This window comes from Notechis scutatus, chromosome 7, assembly GCF_049901735.1.
Source record: "Notechis scutatus isolate UNSWTSFEM ecotype Mainland chromosome 7, rNotScu1.2, whole genome shotgun sequence".
NCBI lineage: Eukaryota > Metazoa > Chordata > Lepidosauria > Squamata > Elapidae > Notechis > Notechis scutatus.
Window position 1 is genome coordinate 22339070 of NC_142015.1, and position 9531 is coordinate 22348600.

Sequence of the window (9531 nt, forward strand, 5' to 3'; positions counted from 1 at the left end):
AGGAGAGAGAGAGAGAGAGAGGGAAAGAAAGGGAGGGAGGGAGGGAGCCTAGACTGTCCATCAGCCCTCAAATGGAGAGTCAACAGCCGTCAAGTCACGAGGGTCAGCATCAGGGCAACCTGGGAGCTCTGAGGGGAAGGGGGAATGGAGGTGGGAGAGAGAGAGAGAGAGAGAGAGGTGGAGCCTAGGCTGTCCGTCAGTACTCAGATGGAGAGTCAAGAGCCCCCAGGTCTGGAGGTGGCTGATGAGGAAGAGGAGGAACAGCTGGGTCCAGTGCCTGACGTGCGGCTGTGCAGAAGGCAGAGGAGAGGAGGGCAGTGGAAATCTATGGGCCGGTCCTTGGGATGGAAGAGCCACCGCTGCTAGCGAAGCTCCACCCTGGGGATAAAAGGCAGGGGGTGGAGAGGAATAGGTGTGGCAGAGAACGAATCATCTCCCTACCGGACAGACTTATTAGCCTGCAGTGAGAGAGAAACTTTTAGCCGGTGCTACCAGTGCTCCTAATAAAGGAATCTTCGAGTTAACTTCAGAGGGTTTGTCGTGTTTGGGGAGCTGGGTCAGAACATATAGTATCTACATGACTGGATCCATTTTTATGACCTTTCGCACAGCAGTCCAATTTTGGCTCTGTTGTAACTCCAAATGGTCCCCTACGCGACTGGACGTTCAGCCTCTCCGTCCCACACCAGAGGACACTAAACCTGAAAGTGGGTGGAGCAGGCACGTCCAGTCCGATGCACATCACTTTCTGCCATTTTCCCCTCCAGTGAAACCCGTGGCCCCCAAATGCCGGGTGCCCCCTTCTGTCCCCGTGGGGAAATCAGCCACCCTCTACTGCCAAGAAAAGGAAGGGTTTCCAGAGCCAACCTACAGCTGGTACCGTAACGATGAAACGTTGCCCCTCGATTCCAAAGCCAGCACTAAGTTCCAGAATTCTTCCTTTACAGTGAACCCCAAAACCGGCATGTTGGTAAGTCTCAAGGGTGAGGACAAGGAGGAGCTGGGGGGAGGGGGAAATGTCCTTACTTGGAGAAAGATTTGGAAGAGATGATAATTCAGCTGATTTTATATTTTATAATTATATTATAAAATGATAATTATAAGAGATTTTATAATTCAGACTTTACCATTTAGCTGGGCTTTCTCCTATTCGGGGTAGAGGGTATACATGTTTTTTTTTTAATTAGTTTTTGTTAATGTGGGGTCCTTGATGCTCCTGAGGTTGGTGGTTTTCTTGCAGACGTTTCATTGCCCAACTAGGTGGCATCATCAGTGCTAGAAGGGACTAGGGTGTGTGGACAGTAGGAGGAGGAGGAGGAGAATGACTGTGGGGTCCTTGGTGTTCTCTGAGTTTGGTTGTTTTCTTGCAGACATTTCATTGCCCAACTAGGTAACGACATCAGCGCTAGAAAGGAGTGGGGTGTGTGGACAGGAAGAGGAGAATGACTGTGGGGTCCTTGGTGTTCTCTGACTGTGTTGTTTTCTTGCAAATGTTTCACTGTCCGGATAGGTAGCATCTTCCACGCTAGAAGGGAGCAGGGTTTGCTTTCTGTGTATATACTTGCCCTGCCAAACCAAGGATCTATCAAGAACACTCCCACCAACACTGACAGGGCAAACCACTAGTACATAAAAAGACAGCAAATCCATCGCCTTCTATCACTGATGGCGTAACCTAGTTGGGTCATGAAACATCATCCAGAAAACAAGAGCACCAAGGATCCCATGGCCATTGTTGTCCTCTTCCTCCTCCTTCCTCCTCCTCCTTCCTCCTCCTTCTCCTCCTCCTCCTCTTCCTTCCTTCCTTCCTTCCTTCTTCTTCCTTCCTTCCTTCTTCCTCCTCCCTCTCTCCTCCTCCATCTCTTCCTCCTTCCTCCTCCTCTTCCTTCCTTCCTTCCTTCCTTCCTTCCTTCCTTCCTTCCTTCCTTCCTTCCTTCCTTCCTTCCTTCCTTCCTTCTTCCTCCTCCTTTCTCCTCCTCCTCCTTTCTCCTCCTCCTCCTCCTCCTCCTCTTCCTTCCTTCTCCTTCTTCTTCCTTCCTCCTCTCCTTCCTCCTCCTCCTCCTCCTCCTCCTCCTTCCTCCTCCTCCTCCTCCTCCTCCTCCTTCCTCCTTCCTCCTCCTTCCTTCCTTCCTTCCTTCCTTTCCTTCCTTCCTTCCTTCCTTCCTTCCTTTCTTCTTCATCCTCCTTCCTCCTCCTGCTCCTTCCTCCTCTTCTCCTCCTTCTCCTCCTCCCTCCCTCCTCCTCCTCCTCCTCCTTCCTTCCTTCCCTTCCTTCCTTCCTTCCTTCCTTCCTTCCTTCCTTCCTTCCTTCCTTCCTTCCTTCCTTCCTTCCTTCCTTCCTTCCTTCCTTCCTTCCTTCTTCTCCTTCCTCCTCCCTCTTTCTCCTCCTCCTCCTCCCTCCTCCTGCTCCTGCTCCTCCTCCTCCACACCCACACTCCCTTCTAGCACCGGTGATGTTGCCTAGTCAGACAGTGAAACGCCTGCAAGAAAGCAACCAAGCCCAGACAGCACCAAGGACACCTCTCATTTTCAACCCTGAACTACCAATATTCTCCTCTATTAATAAAACTCTTACGTTCGGTTGAAGCTTTTATTTAAACTGATCAGAATGGGGGAGAGGAGGAAGACCACCTCCGTGACAAAAGTACTCTGCCCTTCCGATGGGGAAGACTATTAGGGCCAGGACTGGCTTATATCTTATGACTCTGTCCGGTCAATCAAAAGCCCAACTTTAAAATAGGCTTTCAATTCCGTACAACAAGGAATCCAAAGAGGAAAACAAGGCAAGGAGGAAGAGATGGCAGCCTTGGCGGGAAACTTTGGGAAACTTAGCATGGCAATAAAAAAAGAAAGAAATCTAGACTTCAACTTTCCTTTCCTTTCTTTTTCTACAAGGAGGGCTGTTTCATTCCCTTCCTTCCTTCCTTCCTTTTCTCTTTGTAATGGGCAGGAAGCTTCCAAAACATACATCCATGATCCGGAAGAGCACGGGTTTCCTGCAGATGGGGAGGTGGGAAGGGGGGGGTGGGGGCTTCTGTTAGGGACCTGAAATTCTCCCCAAGTGCAGGAAACACACTCACCCTGATTCTCCTTCGGCCAGGCCTTTGAGGAAGTCCACAAAGGAGATTCGGGTCGCTACAGCTGCCGAGCCACGAACGTCGTGGGTGAAGCCTGGTGCGAAGGGATCGAAATGGAAGTCTGTGAGTAGCAGGGCAATGTTCTCGCGGGGGCGGGGTTCTGTTCAGCTCACTGGCAGTCCTCGCTTTATGACCTGATGTTGGGTTCGGCATTTCCAACTCTCTGTTCCTGACCTGGGTTTCCTCCAGCAGCACGGAGCCGAATCCTCGTCCCGATAAACCCCCTTTTATTTAATCGACAGTGAATTTCCTCTCCGACAAAGTCCCGGCTAACATTCTTCCAAGAGAGTTTCCAATGACAGCTGTCAACTCACAAAACAGTCCTATGCCTGTTTTAGTAGTTGCCATTAAAAAAAAAAAAAGAAGCGGGGGGAAGAAGGAAATTTGGAAGAGCAGTGTGGCAGTTTGAAAGCGGAAGTACATTCCAACTCTTATCTTTAAAAGATTGAAACTAAAATACCAGCAAAAGGCCCATGAATATATTTAATTGGAGAACGTGATGGATGACACCCAGCCTGTGAAGATGCTCAATTGGAGAATCTGCTTTAGGAGACACTTAAGAGGGAGGGGGGGAAACAGGGTCACAGAGGAGGTAAATTACATAGGCCAGAGTTGGCTTCATACAGGGCAATGTCAGTATGTTGCCCCTAATAAATCCTTTGAAGTTTTTTGAAGTTTGACTCGAGAATCCTGATTTAATTAGGGCGATTGCTGGAATCCTGACATACAAGCCTTTTATCAGGCTTAGAGCGTGGACAGGCCGATATCTTTCAGACTCCGCAATATTTGGCAAGCATGCCGAAATGAACTAATCGTCTTCCTGCAAAACCCCCACTACCCCTTTCTCTCCTCTTTTATTCCCTATGGGAGGGGTCATTCATCGTCCACCTGTGGCTTTACTCCCCAAGTCGGCCCTTGTTCCTCAGCTGTTCCCTTCTCCTGGCAGCTCTGTGCATGCGCATACTGGGAACAGGCTCCAGCTGTTCTTCTGCCTCTGATGTCTGACTGATGTCTGACTGCGAAGGCAGCTGATAACTGTTGGACGGCCCTGGCCCCATCTCTGGCTCTGATGCAGAGCACTTGTCAGAGACTTCCCCAGACTCCAGGACTGGTCCATGTTCCTCCCGAACCTCCTCACTGTCCGAATCTGCTGCCAGCTCCTCTGGCCGCTGTCGGGCCACAACACACTCAGGGAAGCGAAACCTCACAACAGTTTTGGTAGCCATGGTTGCAGTCGTTAGGCAAGGACATCCTATGTCTCTTGCCTTGTTGCAATCACCTTCATTTCAATTTTCTTCCCCTGTATCTCAGCCTCATCTATCTCTGAGGGAAAATTCCACTATATGAGGCAAAGAGGCAGAAGACCGGCACCCATGAATTAGCAGTCAGAAAACATGATGAAAACTCCTTAGTTTCACAACGTATGGAGGGACTTAACTGGAGTTGCAATTGGGAAATTGACCATCGCAGACCAAGCCAAGTCCCAAAAATTCTCGGGAATTTCTAGAGGCCTGGCACTCTCACAAATTAGCCATCAATAAACACATGGACATAAACAGTACCTACATTACTGTGCAAAAGGGACAATCAACGAGCCAAAAAGGGAACCCCAAACCCAAAACACCTGCCCACCAACAGTCAGCACCCAGATAGGCATAGACTAACTCCAAGTTTAAAGTCAGACCAACAGTCAAGTAAATAATACCCTAATCAAGGAATTGCTGAACAAGCCAATAGTAAACAGCCCAACTTTCTTTCTTTCTTTCTTTCTTTCTTTCTTTCTTTCTTTCTTTCTTTCTTTCTTTCTTTCTTTCTTTCTTTCTTTCTTTCTTTCTTTCTTTCTTTCTTTCTTTCTTTCTTTCTTTCTTTCTTTCTTTCTTTCTTTCTTTCTTTCTTTCTTTCCTCCTTCCCTCCCTCTTCTTCCTTTCCTTTTTCTTTCTTTCCTTTCCCACCCATGTTGTATCCAATGACTTTAGGTAGCTTTCTACTGGAGATAAATGCTTCGGTTGGTAGAAGCCAGAATACTCTGGAGTTGGGCACTTAGGAAATGAGAACGTGTCATCTGACACTCCTTTTCCTTCTACAGATGACCTTAATATTGTTGGGATTGTGATTGGAGTGTTGGTGGTGCTGATCGTCCTGTCCCTGACCACAGTGGGGATCTACTGTGCCTACAGGAACGGTTTCTTTGTCCACAACAAACAAAACGGAAACAGGTACGACTTAATTGTCGAGTGCTGGGCTTATGAACCAAAAGGAAGTATGTGCACACATGGCAGGGTATGAAATTTATTTTGTGCTACTCCTACTAAGAAGGGAAAAGAAGAAACATGGCCAGTGGCAAATCATGTTATAAACAGAAGCACTCCAAAAATGTTGACTTTGTTGCTTGGAAAATCTTCCCTTCCTGAACAAGTTTCTTTCTTCATCCTTCCTTGGTAGAAAAACACTGGGTGCTGTACGGAAGTGACTAGAGAAACAGAGAAAGAACTTCAGTCTGGATAGGTGCCAAAAGAAACAGGATTGGCTGTCATTAATCCTGCGTTTCTGTAGGCAGTTTAGGGAGTATAATAGAGAACTTAGAACAATTCTTGACCAGGGTTTTTATGTCACGTTAGTAGTGTTGGGATAAGTTTAAATGTTGGCCCTTGCAAAAGAATGAATGAATGAATGAATGAATGAATGAATGAATGAATGAATGAATGAATGAATGAATGAAAAAAGCCAGTTTAGGGAGGATGATAGAGAGCCAAGAAAAAATCTTGACCAGGGTTTTTATGTAATTTTAACAATGTTGGGACAAGTTTAGATGTTGGCCCTGGCAAAAGAATGAATGCATGAGTAGGATGGGTGGATGGATGAACGAATGAACAAAAGAATGAACAAATGAATGAATGAATAAATGAATGAATGAATGAATGAATAAATGTAAAAAGCCGGTTTAGGGAGGATGATAGAGAGCTAAGAAAAAATCATTTTAACAGTGTTAGGGCTAATTTAATCAATCAGTCAGTGAATCAATCAATCAATCAAAAAAAAAAACAATTTACTGCCATTGGGCAAGTAATACTCAAATTTGGAGTATACTCCAAATTTGGATACTCAAATTTTCTCTTTCCTTCGATCTCTGTTGAATGAAAGGAAATGAGACTTGTCTGTTGGACCAGCAGTCTTAAGTACCAAATCCAAAGCAACAGATGGCTTCAGAATTAGCCCTAACAGGAAACAACACACCAGGAAGAGGAAAAGCATGCCAATGTCAGCGAAGAGCGATAATCGTTCTTTTTTTTTAATTATTCAGCTGACTCAGGCATTGAAGCTGCTGGTGATCTTCCGTCTTTTCTCAGAAAAACTGAAATTGCATGGATTTCCCTTATGGATAGTCTTTGTAACTTTAGCACACAAGAGGCCTCCAAATCACATGCAGGAAATCTTTAGTGTTAATTCCGTGGCTCTCAGTTATAGCAGTCCAAAGCTGAATTTATGGACAATCCCAAATTGTTGAGTTTAGCAGCAGGCAAAGTGGGCCGTTTAGCAAATTCGCCTGGATGCCCTGTGCATATTATTATGTATGTTGTGCACATTTTTACATATTTCATGGGTTTTGCTTTGATGACACATATTTTATGCATATGTAGACTCATGCTTGGTTTCAACTCATTCCCCTTTCTCCCTTAGTCCAATTAAATCAAGGGAGGTTTTTTTTTTTGTAATTGATTTTAACACAATAGAACCAAAGTTGAAAGGAATTGTTTAGATCAGGGATGTCCAACCTTGGCAACTTGTGGGCTTCAACTCCCAGAATTAGCTGGCTGGGGAATTCTGGGAGTAGAAGTCCACAGGTCTTAAAGTTGCCAACCTCTGGTTTATGGCATGGAATTCAACTGATCCTTATTGGGAGAGGGGAAACTATGCCTTATTAAACCACAAAGAGTTACTTTTTACCGAATGATAAAGTGGTTATAGGTACAGATCTATCTATACATAAGAATGTATAGATACCATGTTGGCCAGCACAACATTGGCGCTAGATGTGAGTTGACAGAATTCAAAAGGGGTTGGATTTAGACCATTTGTGGGAACGCAAGGACTCTAGGCTGATTCCTCTCTTGACTCCACCCCCTCTTGGTCTGTCCTTCTACAGAGGAGATGATACAGTTGTTGTGTTTAACTGATGTGCTCCAACTAAACATTGCTTTCCCTTCCCAGCTACAAGACTCCAACAAAACCAGATGGCGTGAACTATATTCACACAGATGAGGAGGTAAGGGGGTCTTCTTAGACCAACCGACTATGATAGTCTTCTCCTCCCCATCCTAAGAAAAATAGTTATGGAGCTATGCCAGAGCCCAACATTACCAGATATTACAATTTCATTTCTTTGCGGGGGTGGTAAATATCAGGTAGGATTTTGGATTTGATTTCCAAATTGTGTTTTGGAATATGCTGCACCTGTGTGTCCATTTCTACCGAAGGATCTCTCTGTAATTCTAAAAAAAAAAGGCACGGGATGCAGCTGCTTTAACAAGTGGCAGACAATTGCTGCATTCAAGTCTCCCCTTCTCCAAAATACCTTTTGGGAATCAGATCCAAAGCATTGCTCAGCTTAACAAAGGATGCAGCTTTTCCAGGAACATTCATGAAGCACCCACTATCCCTATCCAAAATTGCTAATTAAACCCCACCTCTACTCTGGGGATGAGAATTTAGGAGTGCCCAAGGAAGGAACAAGGGCAGAGACCACCATGGTTTGGCTCAAACATTGGTCTACAGCAAGGGTCTTCAAATTTGGCAAGTTTAAGACTTGTGGACTTCAACTCCCAGAATTCCCGAGCTAACATGACTGGAGGGAGGAATTCTGGGAGATCAAGTCCACAAGTCCAACAAGCTGTCAAGTTTGAAGATCCCTGGTCTATAACTTAGTTTGCTTAACCGTAGATAGCCAAATATAAAAGAGGCTATCAATGGAAGAAAATATTTGTAGCTCAGGGTTAAACTTTGGGGTCCTTGGGTCTCTTGGTTGTCTTGCAGATGTTTCATGACCCAACTAGGTAACATCATCAGTGCTACAAGGGAGGGGGGTGTTGCTCTCTGTTTATATACAAGTCCCTTCTAGCACCGATGATGTTACCTAGCTGGGTCATGAAACGTCTGCAAGCAAACAAGCTCAGAGTGTACTGAAGATCTCACAGTCCTCCTCCTTCTCTTCCTCCTCCTCCCCCCTCCTTTTCCACTCCACAAAGCCCACTCACATCTGGCACTGGTGAGGTTATCTAGCTGGGTAATAAAACATCTGCAAAGGAAGCAACCAAGCTCGGAGAGCACCACAAAAAGCAGCCAGATTGAGCTCTTGCAAAATTACAAAACGCGGCCCTTTGCGTGTTCGCACAAAACAGGAAAAGTAAAATCAAATCCATTTTAGACGGTCTGGCGCAATGGGTCAGCCCAGCCAGAATTGACCAACATTCTTTGCATATATCCTCCCAATGCTGGGGGGAAACAAAAAACCCAAACCCCTTAGCCTCCTTGGTCATCAGCCAAACGAGCTACATCCACCGACAATTGTCGGGCGACACCTCTTGAACTCCCCTTTCGTTCCAGAAGAGTTTGGTTTAATTTGGGTAAAGCGGAGGAGAGAGGTACGCACCCACACACCCAACCTGACCCCTCCTTTAACAAGCTGTGTTGTGTCTTCGATGCAGGGTGACTTTAGACACAAGTCCTCCTTTGTGATCTGAAACAGCAGAGGCCCTTCGATTTGGCCCGGTGGCGAGACCAGAAAAACCTTCCTCCCCAACGGGCAATCGCCGATGTGTGTGTGAAAACGTGTCCCTTTTTACTCCTTTCGCATTTACAAGCACGCGGGCGCAATGACCGTGGTGGGTGGGTTTTTTTTAAAAACAAAACAAAACAAACTCTTTTTTTTGTTGTTGTTGCCAAAAGCCAAACCCAGTTTTTTTTTTTTAAAGAACTGCCAAACTTCCACCTTCCAACTCCAGAAAGCGACCGTTGCCAACACAACCCAAGTCTCTTTCTCTCTCTCTGGGAGCAAGGAGAGCATCTCTTCCATCTTTGGCAGGAGAACCCCTAACCCTAAAATCTCCCGGGTGGGGAAATCGCTCGCAAGGCCGCTCAAGGTTGCAGAGCTGCCTCTGTCTACCGCTCCACGAAAGAACGGTCAGCATCACAAACAACCTTCTGTGCCCGGCAGACTTTCGATGCCCTTTGGCAGGCCTGGTTCCGCATGCCGAGCATCTCTTCGGGTTGCTAAGCAACAACAGACAACAACAGACAACAACACCAACGCGACAAAAGAAGCCAACCGTTCTGACTTTTTCAATCTGGTTCCTGGGACCGAAGACCGATTTTTTTGTTTTCTACTGTTCTTCTACTTC

The 9531-nt window shown here is 46.0% G+C and overlaps 1 protein-coding gene across 2 annotated transcripts in view; it reads left to right on the forward strand.

The window, feature by feature from the left end:
- JAM3 (junctional adhesion molecule 3) overlaps positions 1-9029 on the forward strand; it is a 45548-nt gene extending 36519 nt beyond the window's left edge. For both annotated transcript variants that reach the window (XM_087970105.1, XM_087970104.1), the window contains exons 5-9: positions 768-970; positions 3100-3199; positions 5223-5352; positions 7346-7400; positions 8839-9029. In XM_087970105.1, the coding sequence (XP_087826231.1) occupies positions 768-970; positions 3100-3199; positions 5223-5352; positions 7346-7400; positions 8839-8874 (524 nt within the window). In that variant the 3' untranslated portion in view covers positions 8875-9029. The remainder of the gene's footprint in view (positions 1-767; positions 971-3099; positions 3200-5222; positions 5353-7345; positions 7401-8838) is intronic.
- Positions 9030-9531: the final 502 nt, after the last annotated feature.